The following is a 20,248-nucleotide window of genomic DNA, read 5'->3' as shown; positions in this document are numbered from 1 at the left end:
GGAATGTGAACATAAAAAGCAGCTTATAGAGTATTGATAGCAATAAGACATGAAGTACACAGCTAATTTTTTTATTTGCATAGGTAAGAAAAATACAGACAAAGGCACTTGTAAGTAATTACTACATGATACATAAATTTTTAAAAAATATATCTTATAAAGTTTTTTATTTCCATACACACAGTCTCAACAATGATTTCTGATAGCAAAAAATTTTAAATTTAGAAAGAATTCACCGGTAGTTACTATAATAAATTTCAGAAGTAATTTTACAAAGGGAGGTATCTGGGTTTTCTATAATCATCTGGGACAGGAAACATATCCCACCATTAATTAACAAATAATTTACACTTAACATTGTGTATATATTTGATCAGTTTTGTGCTTGCTTGATTTTTGCATTTGGGAGAATCAGATCCTATAGACCACAATAATGAATTTAGAATATTGCGTCTATTAGATCCAGTAGTGATCCTAGTTTAAATATGCACAAGTGGTTTAAAACTATAATTAATGTGGGGAAAAAGATTTGGGATAACATTTCTTTACATATATGTAACAGATAAAATATTATGAAAAAGAAAATTTACATGCAATATTTTCACCAAATAGTTACAAGAACATCACAAGGTAGTGCGCCTAAACCAGCAAGACACTTGCATAATTTTTTACATACTCAATTAATAACTTTGAAACTAATCAAATTTAGAGTTGAACAGAGCTTGACAGAATAATTATTTGGTAATTAAAGGATAAAACATAGCCTAACCATTTCAAATGCAATTCAAGTTAGAATACATATAAACATTCAATAGCTTTTATCAAAGTTAAGTTTTGTTCAAATATCATTGGCACATAGTTCGTTTTTTAGAACAAAACAATTTCTTAACAACAGGTTTTTTTTAGAGAACATGAAATATCACAATTACTATCATCTTTGGCAATCCTACTTCAGTAACTTTATAAGACACAAATAAAAATTATAGAATATTTATAAAACTAAAACCTCAAAAACAATATTCACCAATATACACTTAGCTTTTTGTCCTCTCTGATTAACACAGTAATACAATATGTAAAAAAAAAGTAATATACATATATATATACATATGTATTTGATATCAAGCTACTGTAGTATCACAGCTAAAATAGAACAGCATTTTGATTTCCTGCAGCTACGTTAATAAAGCTACCACTTTTATAAAATGAAAATACCGATGTAAGTATTGAACTAGTATACATTTCTAAGCTGAATAAATTTCTAAAATGTAACTCCTGATAAATTTCCTTCCAACTGAAGATTTGGGCTAGAATTTAAACAAATGAAAAGCACAGCATTAAAATGAATACAATGGTTAAAATAAAACCTATTAAATAATTTAGCTAAAGGTAAGTTCACTTAAAAATGTGAAATGCCTTTGAAATGAGCAGAACTACATAAACATAGAAACAATTTTAATGTATCTAAAACTTAAAATAGCAATAATTTTAAATGGAGAGAAAATTTAGCACTTATCTAGGAGTTAAAACAATTACAATATAAAAAATAAAAGTAAGAAATACATTCAGGCAGAAATATATATCTAAATAATTTTCAAGCCTCACAGTACTGTAAAAAATATAAGAAAAAGTTTATAGTTATTTAATAAAAATTCCAATTATATAGTTATTGCAACTAAAAGCATTATTTTATCAACAAAGATAAGTCATCAATCCACACAATGAATTTATTGCAGTTTACTCACATAGTTCTTCATTTTTGAATTCAAATTAAAAGAAAAAAAAATTCCTGAGTTAGAAATGGCCAGAGAATGTCTTATTTTATATGAAAGTCTTATATGACAAGCAGTCATATAAGACTTTCTGAAAAAAAAACTTAATTTTTTTTGAGAAAGGAAAAAAAATTCAAATTTTTAAACAGAAAAAAAAAAATGCTTTGGCCAGGGGTCAAAAAATTCTTATTGTCATGCCGTTTGAAAAATCAATATTGATTTTTCAAGCAGCAGACATTTTCAGCCTTTGAATCGAAATGCTTTAGTAAAAATATATATTTGTTTAATGTTTATCTAAGAGCTAAAGCTCATTTTTGAATACTAATGCAGGTATTAAAAGTGATTTTATTTAGTATATTTGTCTCCACTTTTAAGACTGTACTTCATACTTCTTATCACTACATTTTTAAATAATATTAAATTGAAAATAATTATAGTTTTAATGTAATTTCATAAAAAGTAAAAAGAAATCTAATTTTCATTAAAAAAATTCTGGCTATGAACAGAAAAAGATCCCAGCTCTTAGAAATTTTGTAGATATCTAACTCATATTCAATGCAAATAAGGAATATGATAGTGAGCTTTGGCTATGACTGTCATTAGAGAAGATTGCACTCAGATTATTTGTATGAGTTGATTCTAGCAATATTTAACTGTCTACATTTTTGAAAATGCATTAGTAACATATCAAAAATGAAAGATTTCAAAATGATGAAAAAAAAAATACAAACATACAAGATATAACCAAAAGAACATTAAAATAAAAAACATACAGATTTTTAATAACAGATGTCATCACGTCTTATTAAAGAAAAACAGTTTAAATTTTTCATTATAGTAGTACTTAGATATATGTATAAAATAATAAAATGTATTATAAAAAATATGTAGAAAATTTAAAAAACAAAAACGGTACTAATAATGTAATTTATTTTCGTCAAAATTAGTATTTTTTTTGCGCATACACAAAGCTCAATTAAGATCTAAAAACGTAGTTTTTAAACTGTGTTTTTAGCAAGCCAAATGCTTAAAATTGTCAGGATAACATTATGAACCCCTTGAATGTTATAAAGGTAAAATATTAATGTTTATATAGTTTACTTGGAAGATGGTTGCATTACAGCAAGTAGAAGTAACAAATTTTTTGCAAAAAAATTTTTTTTTCTTCTTCTTTGTTTTACCTTTTGTTTTTAAAAACTAAAACTTACACATGCATAGTTCTAACATATTTTGTTCGTAGGCAATAATCCAACTACCTTTAGAATTAAAAAAACTATGCTTCTGACTTATTTTAAATACTATGCCATCGTTCATATAATTTTAAATACTATGTTATAAACACCTTTATTTACATTTATAAAAATATAGCACCTTCTACACATCTTTAAAGAAATTCTCACCCTGGTAGCAGAATTTACCGAATGAATTTGCTGCACTATCTTCACAAATTCAAATTTGCCTACAGCCTTAATATAGTCAGATGAAATTATTATCATAAAAATTCAGCATCATTCAACATCCATGTAGCAAATTTTGTAAATATAAGGTCCAAATATATAAAAAATTTATGTTGTTCAAATGTATGTTGAATTTCATATAATTATACTAAAATATATCCAATGATAACAAAAAATCCATATACAGTCATGTCTGTAATCAAGTAACAGAAAAATAATCTTGACTTTTTGTTCATGTTCTTAGCAGTGCATTCATAAGCCAGCTTTTTAATTTTATTTGAAATAAGTTTAGAGATGTTTTAAAAAGTAGTCTCAGCGATTCCCCCAGAGTGTTTTGTTTGCTTTTTCAAAGTAAAAAGAAAACTTAGATGAAAAATAGTCTGCTGCCGTCCTGGAAGGTATCTGTTATAGAGACTCTCACTAAGTATTTAAATAATGAATTTATGGTTTTAAGGCACTACTCACTAAGTATTTAAACTATGTACTTATGGTTTTAAGGCACTAAGTGAAATTTATGAAGAAAATCTTGCAAGTTTTAGTTAAAACCTCTGAATACTGAAACTTATGCTTGAGATGAAAAGATACGCCTGCAATCAGGCAAGTACATGTTCAAGAAAAGAGAATGAATTACATAAAAGCACAAAAATTGAAAATACACTATGATATACTTGAGGTATAATGAACACATTAGATGATATGATACTTTTCAAAAACAGTACATGATGTTTTAAGAGGAATGAATTGAGCTTTTTGATGAACATAGCATTTTTTGGTTATAAGACCAAGCTATTTGTTACTAACACATTAAGAATGAATGGAAAAAAGTCATTTTTACAGCTAAAAATACTTTAAAAACAGCATTTTTTCTTATTGTGTATATTTTCTTGGATGGACAGTAATCCAAATCCTAAAAAGAAAAAAAAAGTTACACCTCCTTCAAATTTACACCAAAATAATAAGATGAGTAAAAAATTTCAAATAATGAGTTAAACATAGATATGTTACATACATCTGGATAACCCAACATAAGATTATTTCTTAAGTTTTATACAAAGTAACAACTAAAAGATAGTGAAATTTTGATAACTAGAGCAAGATTATAAGTTCATAAATAGTGGATTATTGGAACTTTGAAGAGTAGAAAAATTATTTATATTCATATTCTTTTACAAGACAAGGCAAAATATAGCACATAATAGTAAAGAGCTCCCCCGTGTGGAGTCTGGGGTAGAATTGCACCAACGTATTCCTGGCGTGTCGTAAAAGGCGACTAAATGGGTTGAGCACAAGGCCATAAAAAAAATCTACCGATTCAGAAAACTCAAAGAAAAACTTCCGGACCGGCACTTCGTAGACAACCTGGTACGAAATCGGACATGATTTTTGGAACNACTAAAAGATAGTGAAATTTTGATAACTAGAGCAAGATTATAAGTTCATAAATAGTGGATTATTGGAACTTTGAAGAGTAGAAAAATTATTTATATTCATATTCTTTTACAAGACAAGGCAAAATATAGCACATAATAGTAAAGAGTTCCCCCGTGTGGTGTCCGAGGTAGAATTGCACCAACGTATTCCCGGCGTGTCGTAAAAGGTGACTAAATGGGTTGAGCACAAGGCCAATCCCTTTGCCTCATAAAAAAATCTACCGATTCAGAAAACTCAAAGAAAAACTTCCGGACCGGCACTTTGTAGACAACCTGGTACGAAATCGGACATGATATTTGGAACATGGAATGTTAGAACATTATATAGAGGAGGTGCAGTGAAAAAACTAACTGATGTTTTCTTGGAGTACAAATTAGATGTACTGGCTGTTCAGAAATGAGGTGGACGGGAAGTGGAGTAATGGACAAGCGAAATTGCAGTATATACTATAGCTGCGACGACAGATTACACCAATTTGGAACTGGTTTCATTGTCAACAAAAGAATCAGAGACAAAGTTATTGAATTTAAGCCAGTGAACGAAAGAATTTGCAGAATACGAATCAAAGGAAGAATGCATAATATCTCAATTATTTGTGCCCATGCCCCCACGGTGGACAAGGCGGATGAAGTTAAGGATGGATTCTATGACCTTCTTGAAAAGACACAAAGTGAATGCTGTTCAAATGATGTGAAACTGCTCATGGGCGATTTCAACGCGAAGATTGGCCACGATACAAACATGGACAGATTTGCTGGAAATGAAAGCCTACATGAAGAGACAAGCAAAAATGGCATCCGACTTATTAACTTTGCCATTTCTACAAGCATGGTAATAGGGAGTACAACTCTTAAACACAAAAACATACATAAAGCTACCTGGAGATCCCCAGATGGACTAACCCAAAATCAAATAGATCGCATACTTATTGATTTAAGACACAGAAGCAGTCTTCAAGACGTTCGGTTATACCGCGGTGCAAATGTGGACTCCGATCACTTTTTGGTAGCCTCAAAAATACGTCACAAGGTAAATAGATATTATCATAAAAGGAGAGATAATAACGACAAAAAGATTGACATTGAACAGCTAAAGAAGACAGAGGTAATGAAAGAGTACCGAAAAGAACTAAAAAGCAAGATTGAATCAAGTGTCGAAACTGAGACTGCGTGGCAGTCTCTTAAACAAACCATAATTAATGCGTCTGAAAAAACAATACCAGAAATGCAAGGTAAGAAAACCACCTCTTGGTTTGATGAAGAATGCTGTGCCATTACGAAAAAGAAGAATGAAGCGTATAAATCCATGATCCAGAAACGCTACACTAGGAGCGCAGAAGAAACATATAAAGAACTGCGAAGAGAAGAAAAAAGAATTCATAAGATGAAGAAACGAGAATATATGGAAGAGGTATATAAGGACATTGAAAACTTAAAAACTTAAAAGGAAGCAAGAAAATTTTACCAACTGATAAACAATGTCAGAGCAGACTTCAACCCCAGAACAATAACCTGTAAGAAGAAAAACGGAGAACTTACTCGAGACCCGGATGAAGATCTAGCCCGTTGGCGTGAGCACTTCGTAGATTTACTAAGGGGGAGAGATAGAGAAGATCTAAACACTTGTAACATGCTGCCAACCAAGAGTACTGAAGGTGAAGCCATAGAACATAATACACCCACTCCTTACGACATGGAAATAGCGTTGAGGAGGCTAAACAATAATAAATCAGCTGGACCTGATGGCTTAAAAGCCGAACTCTTTAAAATTGACGAAACGAAGCTAAACAAAGCTATATATAGCTTGATTTGTTGTATATGGACAAAGGAACAAATGCCAACTGAGTGGGATGAAGGATCTATTTGCTCTACATACAAGAAAAGTGATAAACTCGAATGTGGAAACTACAGGGGAATTACCCTTCTAAATATTACGTACAAGATCTTCTCCATTATTTTATGCAAGCGATTGGGGACCTACACCTCGGGAATGATTGGAAATTACCAATGCGGATTCCAGAAAGGAAAAACAACGTCTGACCAATCGCATACTATCGGGCAGATCTTGGAGAAAACCAAAGAGTATAACATTGGCACATACCACTTATTTATTGACTTTAAAGCTGCCTACGACAGCATCAACTGAGGAAAACTACTTGAGGCTATGTTGGAGTTTAACATCCCAAAGAAGCTAATCAGCCTCACAAGAATGACACTCAAAAGAGTTTCGTGCAGAATAAAAATCTCGTCAAGTCTCTCTGAAACATTCTTCACCGAAAAAGGCCTGAGACAGGGTGATTCCCTTTCTTGCCTGCTATTTAACATAGCCTTAGAAAAGGCCATTAGAGACTCTGGTATCAACACAAATGGAATAATCTTACAAAAAACTGTCCAACTACTCGCTTTTGCGGATGATATCGACATAGTTGAAAGAACAAAACGCTCAGTCATTGACGCTTTTGTAGCGCTTGAGAGGGCGGCGAAGGAGATGGGACTAGTTATAAATGCAGACAAAACCAAGTTTCTGATCGCAACAAATAAAACTCCAGATCTGAGTAACCATTTTATGAAAAATGACCATAGATATTTAAAAAATATAAAGTTTTAAAATAATTTTGAGATAAAAATTATTATTAGGGAATGATGACTTTTAATAATGAAAAAAAAAGAAGAGAGTTAGCATAATGAATCATATTCTTTTAATGAGGTTCACCATAAAAGAATATTTTAAATATTTTTTAATTCAATAAATCTTATAAAGTAACTAAATTCAATAAGAATCATACCATTTGAATTATCTTCAACCACTCGTTCTTTTAAGAAATTTTCTGCAACTCTATAAAACAGCTCATCTAAAGACACAAGAAAAATAATACAGGAAAAAAGCTACAAATTAAGTAATTGAAGCTGTTATATAATTTACCTAAGTTAGTTTATTCTGAAAAATATCAATGAGAAAAATTAACATACTATTTTCTATCAGACACAAGTGATTTCAAACTATATAATATTTTTAGCATTACAAAATGACAAATAGCTCATTAATATAGTAAATATCCTCCTCATAATTATCAACTTTGTAACCTTATTTTCGAACCAGACATGACTAGCAAATATCAAATAAAAAATTAAGAGAAACTTTTTATAGATTTTTTGATTAAAAGAAGAAAAAAAGCTAAGCTGTAGTTACACAGAGAAGAAAACTACAGAATGTTACATTGGATAGTCGTTAATGATACTTTAACTCATGATCTGTGGGGTCATTTATATCAGTCAACACAAGCCAAGGACAGACTAGGAATCTAGAGCGATTTTACTAAATATCTAATATTTTGGAGTTTACACTGTTCTTTAACAGTTTCTTGAGAAGAAATTAGTTGGTTTATAATTATAGTTTAAATCTGAAAATTTATATTTATATTTGAATATTAAAAATCAAATTTATTATTTCTATTTTAAAGAAAGGCTTTATGCTGAATGGGATTGGTAAAAATCATGATTTTATTACATTTACCAAAAATATCTCTGATTAAATACTATAATAATACTCATGTAACATTAATATACTTAATAACAGCAACATTAAAGCTAAAATACTTAAAACTTCGAAAATTGTTAATTATTACAAACTAATCACAGAATAAATGCAATCATAGCTCCTTTTTATTCAAGATTAACATTCTTCTGATTTGTCAGCTCAATATCAAATGAAGAGTAGATTCATTTAAACAAGAAAACATTACAAAATTAATTATCCTAAATAACTCATGAGAAACAATTTTTATAATTTAAATACACTATTAACATACAGAACTAAAGTATTTGTGTTCAAGTAAACATAAAATTAAATGGGTGCAATTGAAATATAGTAGCACCTCCCATTAAGGACCACCCTAAATATGGGAAACTCTCTATTTAAGGGATAATTCTGTCATTCCTCATCTATTTAAATAGGAGGCTCAGTGTCCTTACTCCTTAATAAGAGAAACTAAAAATGTTTTTAAAAGTAAGATAAGGGTACAGAAAGGCAAAATAAAAATTAAAACACTCTTTGTTACTACATTTATTCATTTTTGTTGATAATTGCTGCCACAGAGAAAAAGAAAAACACATTATGATGCAATAAAAAGTAATTTCCCATTCAAAAAAATTTTTTTTTGGGAGAGGGTGGATAAGTAGGAAGTGAGGAGAAGCATAGAGAAGATGCCTTACTCAAGCACTTATAGCGTAACTACCACTACGAAAAATAAACATCAATTCACTAGTATATAAGACATGATAACTTGATTCAATCTTGAGGTGCCTTTTGATAGATGAAGGTTGGCATTGTCGATAACTCCGCGCCCCCCCATTGGTGACTTACGGACGTAATACGAACACACGCCTATCTTGACAGTAACGCCCACTTCGATCTGGTCACGCCTACTTTGATGGATGGTCCACATTGAACAGTTGACTTGCTACTTGTGACTGCGACATCATTCACCTCTTCATGCTGTTGCCACTCAGTCTCGTCTCGATCATACACAACCTCAGCCTGCATACACTTGACTGCTAATGGCAACCCAGGAGTGACTACGACCATGAAGTTAATACAGCTCTCACATTCAGCACTAAGAAAACCCGGCGACCTTAACCCAGCTATCCTGGTCTGTCACAAGTACAGCAACTAGTGGTATCTGTTCATCGAATTCTATCCCTGATAAAATTCTGGTGGGGGAGTATTGTGGCGTAACTACTACTACGAAAAATAAACATCAATTCACTAGTATATAAGACATGATAACTTGATTCAATCCTGAGGTACCTTTTGATAGATGAAGGTTAGCATTGTCAATAACTCCTACCCCCCACACACTACTTTAGTAGCATTGGGGAAGAGGGAAATAGGGCTCAATGAGAAAGAAAGACAAGATCATCAAATAAAAGTGAATGATTAGTAATTCAAAAGAATATTTATAACATGCATAGAATGAAAATTTCTATCATTACAATCTGGTAACCATTAATCTAAAGCTGGTAGGCTCTAAGACGCCACTGAGGATAAAATCCTTCACAATAGCAGCTCAGTGACTTTAACTACTGACTTATCGCATTTCACCTTTCTTTTTTTTCCCAGGGCAAAACTTTTATTAGTAATAAATAAGATTTAAGTAATAAAATTGTGAATCAAAGAAAACAACTAAAAATCCTATTATAATATTTTTTAAATGCTTATCACCAGCCACAATCACACAACGTAACAGGAGGGAAAAGTATTGTACTACAAAATTCAATGGAAAAAATAGTAGAAGAAACTTACAGCATTATCTATCATAATTTTTTGTTAACTAAAATTGGAGACTCATAGAAAAAAAATATGCTTTGTAACATGAATTTGCCACAAAAATTGTTTTTTTAAAAAGTTATTTTTTAAAAAAATAATAGACTTTTGTAATAAAAGACTATTATAATAAAAGCTTAACTATCCAGACTCGATTTTTGACAAATTCTAGATATGGAAAAATTTCATATAGTTGAACTTCTAAAATTGTTGGTTTTCACAATACTGTATATTTCAAAATAAGTGCCACATCATAATGAAAAACATTGATAAAATACAATGAATTACAGAAAGTGCCCTTTAGAAAATTTTTTGTTCATGAGATTTATCAAAATCAGCAGTCTAGTTTAGGACAAATATATTAAATAAATATTCTTTCGACTAATAATACAAAATAAAATTAATCTAAATATTGATTTTAATTAATTGGTTTAAATTATAACAACCCTGGTGCTTAGCATGCAATTAAAATCAAAGAAAAAAGAAACACGTTTTGTTACTAAAAATATCTTTACTAATCTAAAAATATTTTTACTAAAAATACAGACTTATAACATGTAAATATAACTAAAAATTAATTAATACATTTGAAAATCAGTAGAAGCAATAGAATCAGACACAAAAAATACAATAAATTGAAAGGAAATAAAATGCAAGTTTCTGCAATAGAAATTAAAAAAGAGAAAAAAAATATTATATAGGAATAGCTCATCATAGATGGGATGCTACTAAAAGCTAGCAAGAATTTTTTAGTAAATATTATAGGAATACAAATTCAGTCAGTAGATAGAAAAAGTTATAGAACATGTTTCTGTACAAAGATATTCGCAACCTATTTTATTAAAAATGTTCAGTAGCAGAATCGGCATGGTGGTGGGCATCACAGATTTATTTTAGCCTTGCAGAAAAATTAACCCAAACTTAATAAATATTTACAGTTTTTTCCCCTTCTTTTTGTCGACAAATCAATGTTAAGCTAAAAATAATGATTTTTTCCTGTATTTTCTTCATATTTTTTATCTCACACAGACCACACTAACACACAAAAAATAAATAGAATTTAGTTTTATTTGAAAACAGTGGAATTAAACAAAAATTTGTAAGAGTGTGACATAGTTTTGGCTAAACCTCTGAGTTTATGGGATCCAGAAATTTTACAGGCATTTCTTACATTTTGTTTTATTTTTTAGAATATTGTTTGAAATGCATAATAACTTTAGAACTCAAAATTTTTCAAGTTCAGAATGTTTTAAACTTCATTTAACTTACCTGGTGTTTAGTCTTCTTTTTTTAAAATTTTGCTTGTAATATTTACTAATTTAAGTAAAATAAAAATAATTGAAATCAAAATTATTTTATATTTTAATTTGTTGTTATCAAAGTAAAAAAAAACTTACAAACTAATAACACTTTAATTATCTCAAATTACTTTCTTGTAGTAGTGCAGTTGTTTTTTAATCACATATTCTAGCGTTTAAAATGTGCAACTTTTGAACACAAATAATTTAAAATGCACCACACAGATAAATTTGAGAATCTTACCACAATGTTGCAGATCAAGACAGAGGTTTTTCAAACTGGGTACAAAAGTAATGGGTTTAGTTCAAAAATTAGGTTACATCAAAATTAAAGAATCATAATAATTATTATCGGAAATAAAATACATTAACATAGAAACATTTTTTTTCCTTCAAAAAAAAAAAAAAAAAAAAAAAAAAAAAAAAAAAAAAAAAAANAAAAGAAAAAAAAAAAAAAACTTACAGACACCTTCTCCTGTTTTACTTGATGTTTCAAATACTTCAGCATTAATTGTTTCAGCAAAATCAGTAACATTGTAATAATCAACAGTTCGACGCTTACGGTCAATTGCAACTAAATCTTTTTTTGTTCCACATAAATATATACGACATTTCTGGAATAAAAAAATATATTAACTGATAAGAAGTTAAAAAAAGTCATTCATTTTGAATATAATTTTAACCACTACAAATTTTCAAAATAAATATCTACCAGTTAATGTATTTAAAGTAGTTTTTTCTGAATGAATTTTTAAAGAAGTTTCAATTTTAAACTATTTATTTTCTTATGCAGAAAGATATAATTAAAAAATCTTAAAAGTTTTGAGGGAAATATATATTTGTCTGTTAATATAATTTTCTAATTTGTGAACTAATTCTCACATACTTCAGAAAATATGTTTTTAGAGTAAGGAAAATTGGTGCAAGGTACATGGGTAGAATAGGGAAAATTGGTCCAAGGTACCTGAGACCACTGGATGTTACTCCTTTGATAACACTTATTTTAAGTTCTTTCTTTTTAAACTTGCAAGCTGGCAAAATCTGGATATTCATGCAATTGAAATTCATTTTAAATAGCCTGAATAAGCTAATATAAAATAAATTAATAATTAACTTTAACCCAATTATATTATATTGGAATATTTTAAAAATTTATAGGCTTACTAAATGTTTGTTTGCACACTGTGTGGGGGTGATGTGCTTGTACTAACTAAACATGTTGCATTTGATCCAAGGAACAACAAGTATACTCATTACAATCTGGTAACCANTAAGCACTGTAAGGTTTCATTTTTCATTCAAATTGCTTGAAAAAAATTATTTAGCAACTAAAAAAAAGTTTTCTAACACATGCCTGGAGTACCTGAAATGGGCAATAACACCACAGATAGTGTCCATTACCACATATTTAGATGCCAACCTGGAATTATAGCTACCCTCAATATTTAAAGTGGTAGCGAAATAACAATTCGTGTAAACTTAATTGTTGAATTTTCAAATCACTTCAAGTCCCGCTTATCAGGTCTTACACTTTAGCTTAAATTGTTTATATACAGTGGTGGTCAAAATCATCTCAAAACAAATGTATTAAATCAAGTATAAAATGCCTAAATGTAAAATTGAAGCGGTCAATGTTAAAAGGGGGCATGTAACCTTTTTATGAAATCAATTCAACCACTTCAATTTCAACCACTTTAAATATACAAAAAAAAAAAAAAAAAAAAAAAANAACACAGCAAGACTCCGTCTCAAAAAAAAAAAAAAAAAAAAAAAAACCTGTAAAAAGGCGCAAAATTTTTCCATTTCTATTAAAATTTCAAATTACAAAGCAACCTTACAGAATGGTATTAGAAGAAATAATTATTTAAAAAGAAATAATAGCAGCATAGCATTAATTTTAATAAGCTATACACAATTCAGAAAATAAAAATTTTAGGCAGTCTCTGAATATAAGATGTCTAAATGTAATATCTTCTTGAAATGCATGTTAAATTAGATTAACAAGGGTATGCTGATTTTTTCTTGAATTAAAAGTCTTTTGATATGACACGTTACTAACATTTTAAAATACAAAGCAAAGAGATTAATGATAAACAAGTATCATCACAAAATAACTATAAATAGACAAATTTTGCACTGCAGACCTAATAGATTTAAATTTAAAAAGAAAATTATAAAAAAAGCATTTTGCAAACATAAATTAGTCAACCTTTCGCTAAGCTATTAATAACTACAAAACAGTTTTACAGAAAAAAAATTAAAATTACTGTAGCCAAAAGACTAAATTGAAATTTTTTAATGATATATCTACTAATGATATTTTAATTCTTACACATTTTAATGTTGATAAAATCTTCAGTTAATTTACTAAATTTTACAAATTTACTGGTCTGCCAACTACAGTGCTTTGGGGCAAATATGTTTTAGAGTAGAAGACAATTGAAAACTAAACTACTTTGGTAATTTTGCCAAAATTTTAAAAGTCTCATAACAAGAGAGCTGAAATAAAGTGGTGTATCATATATATTCTTGAATCTTTTAGATGCAGTGGTATGAAAAATAACTTTAAATCAAATTTATGAAACAAAGAAATATGCATGGAAACAAACTTTGCTACCACAAAAAGAAATTTTCTCAAAAAGCAAAAAAATCAGTAGCCCTGCATTTACACAATTCTGTTATGCATATTTTTGAGAGTACTGTAACAACAATTTTAACCGTTTTTTAGCTAAAAAATTCAGAATGAAAATTTTATGAAGAAACTACAGTAGTAATCACAGAATTCAATTACTATAAATAAGGGGATATACTTATACTTACACTCTATGATGCTTAAAAAAAATATTAGGTGAGCTCAAAACACAGATAGTTTAAGATTAATAATTTTGCTTACTTAATGCTTTATAAAAGCCACTATGGTACTGTGATTAAAATACTGAGCTATAATTTTGAAGAACAAGAGTTCTGTCAATAATGGTGACGAGAACTCCTACCAGCTTCAAACTGATTTTATATCAAGTTGCTTGGGACATAAAAGTGGCCATGTACACATTGTTGTACACTGCATTGTACATTGAATACATTACTATCATTATGCTCGAAATTGCGGAACTCAAATCTCCATGATCCCTTGTACAACAACTCGCAGTTGAGGGATTGATTTACTTTTCTTATGAGACATGTCCCAGTAAAAGGATTCAAATCACTTGAAACTTTTCTCTGCAATCTCTTAAAAGAAAGGGATAACCATCTCTTGGATAGATAGTGTACTTGTGTGGATAAGTGTTATATATATAAAGAACATTGATGTCAGAATTAAGATCAATAATTTTTTACAATTTCGACGTTTTAATATATTCGAGATTTAAATTTCTAATACATTTTAAATATTTTCAATTTAAGAGCTAGACATACATTTAGGCTAAATCTTATCACTAGTCTTCTTAGACTGGATATATTACACACATTTATAGGTTAACTATTAGAACTATCATTTCTACCTCTTCAGCTTTTTGAAGCTCAGCAACCCAAAACTTAGCTCTATCAAAGCTATTAGCATCTGTAACATCATAACATACTATAGCAGCATGTGATTTGCGGTAATATATTCGTCCAATAGATTCATAACGCTCACTTCCTGCAGTGTCCTATTAAAAAAATATAACTAAATAAAAACAAATAAAAAAATTAAACTTTTCAATTGCTCACTAAGTAAAAATAATAATACTAAATAAAATTATAAACCAAAAATAAGGTATAACTTTAATAGGTAAATTAAGAAAATAAAATCTTTTCGATAAGAAAAGTAAAATATAAAGCATAAGGTAAGACACAAGTTGAAAAAAGAAATAAGATACAGTAAAAAATCAATGTAATGAGTATGATTACAATGGAATATTAAAGGTAAAAAAATTGTACATAGAAATTACTAGTCTTTCTCTATTGTGACAAATTTCTTCTGAGGAGAATACCATTTTCTGTTAAGTAATTGAGTAGTTTACATGCAAAAGGAACATCGTTTCACCTTATTTTCAATTTAACATCAAAACCCTTTATGTTTATAAAGCAAACATCTGCTAAGTGTTCTTCAGCTTAGCTAAAAGAAAGTGTCTTTAATTGAGTTCATATCTAGATATATCCCTTCTTGACAGTTTTCTATATTTTTACATTAAATATAGAAATCAACATTCAATGATATTGATGATCTGAAAATTTAATACACTTTCTTTTCTGCGTCTTTTAAAAATATGTTATGATTTGACAACTTTTTTAAGTTATAATGCTAAATGAAGTTTAGTGTGTGGAAGAGAACATAGTATCATAAATTTTTATAGCTATTTTTACATCAAATATTAATATTTACATCAATGTAAAAAATTGTATGTTTATTCAGAGATAGTACGGTTTTGTGTCTCATTTTGTAGCTTAAAATATCGTCTGCACTAATTAGTTAGCATGTATGAGGTCACTCCCTCGAATCATTAAGAGTGAGTCCTAAAACATGAAGATCCGATCATTAAATCAAAAGTTATTTAGGGTGGCCCATTTATTTTTGCTTACTTTACTAAGTTTGTTACATACATACACTAAATTTTAAAACCCAGATTACAAAATACAGTAGGGAACCGATTATCCGGAACCATCGCTATTCTGGATAACTGATTTTTCCGGTTTTCTGAATCGATGCAAAAAGCCGTTTTTTTATTGTTAAACACAACTAAAAAACACAAAAATAGTTAGAAATAATCTTAAAAAGAAGAAAAAACGATGAAGTAATACACTAATGATTATTTCCAAAATGATGGTAAGGTAAACATCTTTCAAAAAAGGAGGAAAAAAAATTTATGAGGAAAAAAATTCTTTTTAAAAAAAATGGCGGGAAAATTTATTGAATTTCGTTCCGGTTTTTTGATTTCCAGATAACGGGTTCTGTACTGTATCTTTAAGTGCCAACTTAATGAAAGACATAATACAAAAACACAAGCATATAGAAATATATTGATACATGAAACCTGGATTAGTGTTGCTAAACTTCATTATTGAATCTTTTTTAAAAAATAGAGATCTATTTTTGGTGATAAGTGTACTTTCATTGATCAGAATGAAGTTGATTATTTTATGAATAATTCCTTTTAAGCAAAAGTTAAAATATTGAGAAAATCATTTAAAAGGAGAAAATAAGGCCAAATATAAAAAAAAAGCAAATCTATTTTGCTAGTAGCAATATTGTTATTTAAAATAAATAAAGTTTATCTATTTTCATTTCTTACAAACGTAAATAAAAACAATGACTAAAATAGCTAGAAAACATTTAAAAAAACCAATAGCCATCAAAATAAATATTTATATACACACCCATAATCCTAAAGTAAGAATTTCACCATGAATTTCTATCTTCTTGGCACCAAATGCAGCTCCAATAGTCTATAAAAAAACAAAGAGTAAAATTAATTTCAAATTTTTTTAACTGATTAAATTAGTTATTTGTATGAAAAAGTTAGATCCCCAAAAAACATAACAATTATATCAGAACTAAAGAGGTAGTAAATTATATAAGATATTGACTACAAAGTAAACAATGATTTTTTTTAAAAAGTTTTTTACTGCAAAAAATAAGAACATACAACTATAGTAGAGCACTACTTGTGAGTAAAATAATAAGCTATTTGTTGAACATTTAATTCAAATAAATATTTTTTGAATATTTTTGGTGTAAATGCTTTAATATTACACAAGTTGTAACAGATTCTTAATTGAAGTAATCATTTTTAAGTAACATTTCAGATAACAAATCTGACTGATTTTATACACATGTGATTTATAAATCACTTTTTAATAAAAAGAAGAAAAAAAATACAACTGGCTGTACAGGTTATATTGTACAGGATAAAATAATTAACAATAAAAAAATATTTTTATCACATAAGGATTCCTCTAAACTATGTGGACACAGCTCATTTTGATTTGTATTGTTTTGTAAACAACAAAGCTTGACTAATTATTAAAGTAAACCATTATTTCAATATTTTTTCAAAAATAAAGTAGCTTTATAGATGAAGAATGCCTTTTTTATAATGGAAAAACACACACATTTAAAAAAATACTTGGCTATGTCCATACCGTACACCACACAAATGCTCAGGAATGTCCAACATATATCTATCTATTGGAGATTTTTTCTATACTAGCACCAGTTCATGTCTGTTAAAGCCAAGTGCCAAAACAGACCAGTTCTCATACTTTGATAAAACTTCAAAAAAAATATGTAAAGTGATTTGCAGGGAGGTGGATACAAGTTTTACCCATTAAGTTTATCTGATCTTGGATTATTTTTCAATAATTTCTCGCATGCCATTGTTCGGTAACTGCAAAAGTTTGGCCGAATTTAGAAAATCTTCCCTAGTGCAACAATTCACTGTTTTAAAGAATATCCTCAAGTTATAAGATGTATGCAAAAAATCTAAACTTACATTTTGGTATGAATTTTCTCCAATAAACTGATCATAGACAAATCTTTCTACAAGGCTAGTCTTTCCAGAGTATTCTTTTCCCAGGAGACAGATTTTAACATCCACTTTACTCATGTCTGCTTATATAACACAAAAGACATTCATTTCTAGAAGATAAAAAAAAAAATTAAAAAGATTGAATAACATATATTTTTTACTGATAACATTATTGCATGGTGTTAAGCACATTTTTAAGACTTAGCACACTTTGTAAGCATTTTCATAGTTTTATAAAATTCAACAAATTAAAAAAATAAAAACAAATTAATGAAAACCGCATTCATTGAAGATTTATTAATTGCTAGATCAAAAAGATTTATTAAGAAATTGTACTAATAGTGAAACATTCAAAAAAATTAATAAGAGACCATCAGTGTTTTCAGAAGTGGGAAATCATAACATTATTCTCACATGTTGAAATCAGCTGGCTGTCAAGGCCTTCAACTTTGTCAAAACAAACATTTACGTTCACTCATACATTAGACTTAAATCTTGCTTTGTGTTTTTCAATTTTCCAGAAGATAAACACTGTGATCATAAAAGAAAGTTTCACATGCGTAATAATGAAAGCAAATTCCACCTTTGTTTATAATTAAATCAAATGAGTCATTTCTTTCTTCAATCAATCAGTTTAAAGTTTTTGATTCCATAATTTTTTTGGAGACCAGCTTTTGTCTCAAGTGCTTATGTGACGCATATGCGTCGTATGAGCACATGAGTATGCACTTGAGTATGCATTAAAGAGCCATCCTCACTAAATACAGTTTACGCACTTGATTATCAGCCAAAGAGAATGAGAGCCTGATTGATGAAAAATATTTTCCGCTTAAAACCCACCAATCAGGTTCTTCATTTTTCTCAGCGGTGACTGAAAAATCGTAAATCACATTCACTGAGTGAACACTTCGTTTCTACTGCTAGAAAGGAAAAGTCATCCACCATTCATACGCTTTTTAAAATATCTTTTTTAGTTAAATAGAGAATATGGATGGTTGACCGTGTAAAGTTAAGTGCAGATGGCGCTAGTGATTAAGATTCGATGTAAGACTTCCAGGTTTATTACTTTCGAATGATTTTTGTCCTAAGTGATAGTGAGAGAATTAACTACGGCTTTTAAATTTTTAAGGACTTTAGTAACCCTAGTATAAACACATACTCTCGCAAGGAAGTTTTTGTTCATTTGTAGCAGAAAACAAATTAATATTTCTCAATTAAGAAATATTTTTAAATTTATAATTTTTTTTAAATTATTATTTTGCATACACACAAAAATTTATGTTTAAATAAAAGGAAGATGATTAAAAATTATGCACAAACTCCTATAAAAATCAGTCGAACATTATTTTTGCATCAGTTAAAAGTGATATTACTAATTATTATATTATTATTATTAAATCTTTATTTATTTATCAGTTGAAAATGAAACTTTGAAGGCTGAAACTCCAAAATTTTAATTATTTATGCTTTGAAATCTTGAATTTTGGAACATAATTAATTTCATACCAAATTAATAAAACAAAGATAATAATAATTATAAATTAACAAAATAATAACGAATTACTTACCTCAAGACTCATTGAAGAGAGAAAATGTACTCAAATTTTTATATATGTTCTCAAATGTCCGTGAATTGTCCAAAAACATCTAATTGATTTCCTATTCAGTAAAATATATGTATATATGTGAAAAAATTCCGCAATATGCAGATTTTATTTTATATTTTGATTTGAATGTTTTATATTTTGTTTCACAGAGAATTGGCAATCGAGATGGGCTGCAGGTGGCGTAGAGCAGAACTCTGTACGTATGGTAACACTTCGCATGCCTTCCCCATTAGCGTGTGGAGAGTCATAGAGGAAGGAAGTACGTTAGTTTCTCTCTTGATTTTCCTATAGATTAAAATCATTTAAGTAGGAAAACTATATGGAACTGAAAACTGCATTAAACATAGTTCTAAAGAAAAGTATCACGGAAATTTAGAAAAATATTTTTATTAAATAAAAAGGAAAAATATTAAGAAAGGGGAAAATATAGTACTACTACACTCCTGTACAACAGAAAAGAGGAGGAGAGGGAAGGGAAAAGGGTCAAAGGCATGAAACCGGTCTCTCCCTAGATGGCGTATTCGAGCTTTGCGATCGCCATCGCCAATACAATCAAAAAAAAAAAAAAAAAAAAAAAAAAAAAAAAAAAAAANAAAAAAAAAAAAAAAAAAAAAAAAAAAAAAAAAAAAAAAAAAAAAAAAAAAAAAGAAATCCATGCTAAAACTTATTCATTTTTTGAGTGTTAAACAAATTCAGAATATCATAAGAAAAAATCAAAACCATTTAGTAATGATATTAAGTCTGATGAAGATGGTTCTGCATCCGATGTTAGTTATTAATTAAAAAGCAAAAAGAAAGCTTTGTTGCATATATAAATTAATATTTTCCATATAAATATGTATGGCTGTCCTAGAA

At 28.7% G+C, this 20,248-nt stretch overlaps 1 protein-coding gene across 2 annotated transcripts; it reads right to left on the bottom strand.

Moving 5' to 3' along the window:
- Positions 1-55: 55 nt before the first annotated feature.
- On the bottom strand, positions 56-18,439 carry LOC107437391 (ras-related protein Rab-24). 2 transcript variants are annotated; one of them, XM_043040919.1, is made up of 7 exons: positions 18,201-18,439; positions 17,751-17,896; positions 16,636-16,704; positions 14,781-14,927; positions 11,744-11,894; positions 7,446-7,511; positions 56-4,136 (listed from the first exon to the last, which is right to left on the bottom strand). In XM_043040919.1, exons 2-7 carry the CDS (start codon positions 17,862-17,864, stop codon positions 4,078-4,080), a joined length of 606 nt encoding a protein of 201 aa, XP_042896853.1. In that variant the 5' UTR covers positions 17,865-17,896; positions 18,201-18,439; the 3' UTR covers positions 56-4,077. The 2 variants fall into 2 exon arrangements, with proteins under 2 accessions (XP_042896853.1, XP_042896854.1); XM_043040920.2 differs by having other exon boundaries at positions 3,226-4,136; positions 18,158-18,422.
- Between the last annotated feature and the right edge of the window lie 1,809 nt (positions 18,440-20,248).

This window comes from Parasteatoda tepidariorum, chromosome X2 (assembly GCF_043381705.1).
Source record: "Parasteatoda tepidariorum isolate YZ-2023 chromosome X2, CAS_Ptep_4.0, whole genome shotgun sequence".
In the NCBI taxonomy this organism is placed as follows: domain Eukaryota; kingdom Metazoa; phylum Arthropoda; class Arachnida; order Araneae; family Theridiidae; genus Parasteatoda; species Parasteatoda tepidariorum.
Note: the sequence above shows the minus strand (reverse complement) of the source record. Positions and strands in the feature narration are given on the sequence as shown.

What these genes read in the sequence shown, in the direction of transcription:
- LOC107437391 (XM_043040919.1), bottom strand. Translation starts at nt 17,864, where the DNA reads ATGAGTAAAGTGGATGTTAAAATCTGTCTCCTGGGAAAAGAATACTCT. An exon ending in AGCTTCAAAAAGCTGAAGAG is followed by an intron (nt 11,895 to 14,780) that starts GTAGAAATGATA and finishes TTTTTATTCCAG; the next exon opens with AAATGTCGTATATATTTATG. An exon ending in GGTTGAAGATAATTCAAATG is followed by an intron (nt 4,137 to 7,445) that starts GTATGATTCTTA and finishes TTTTCTTTTTAG; the next exon opens with GATTTGGATTACTGTCCATC.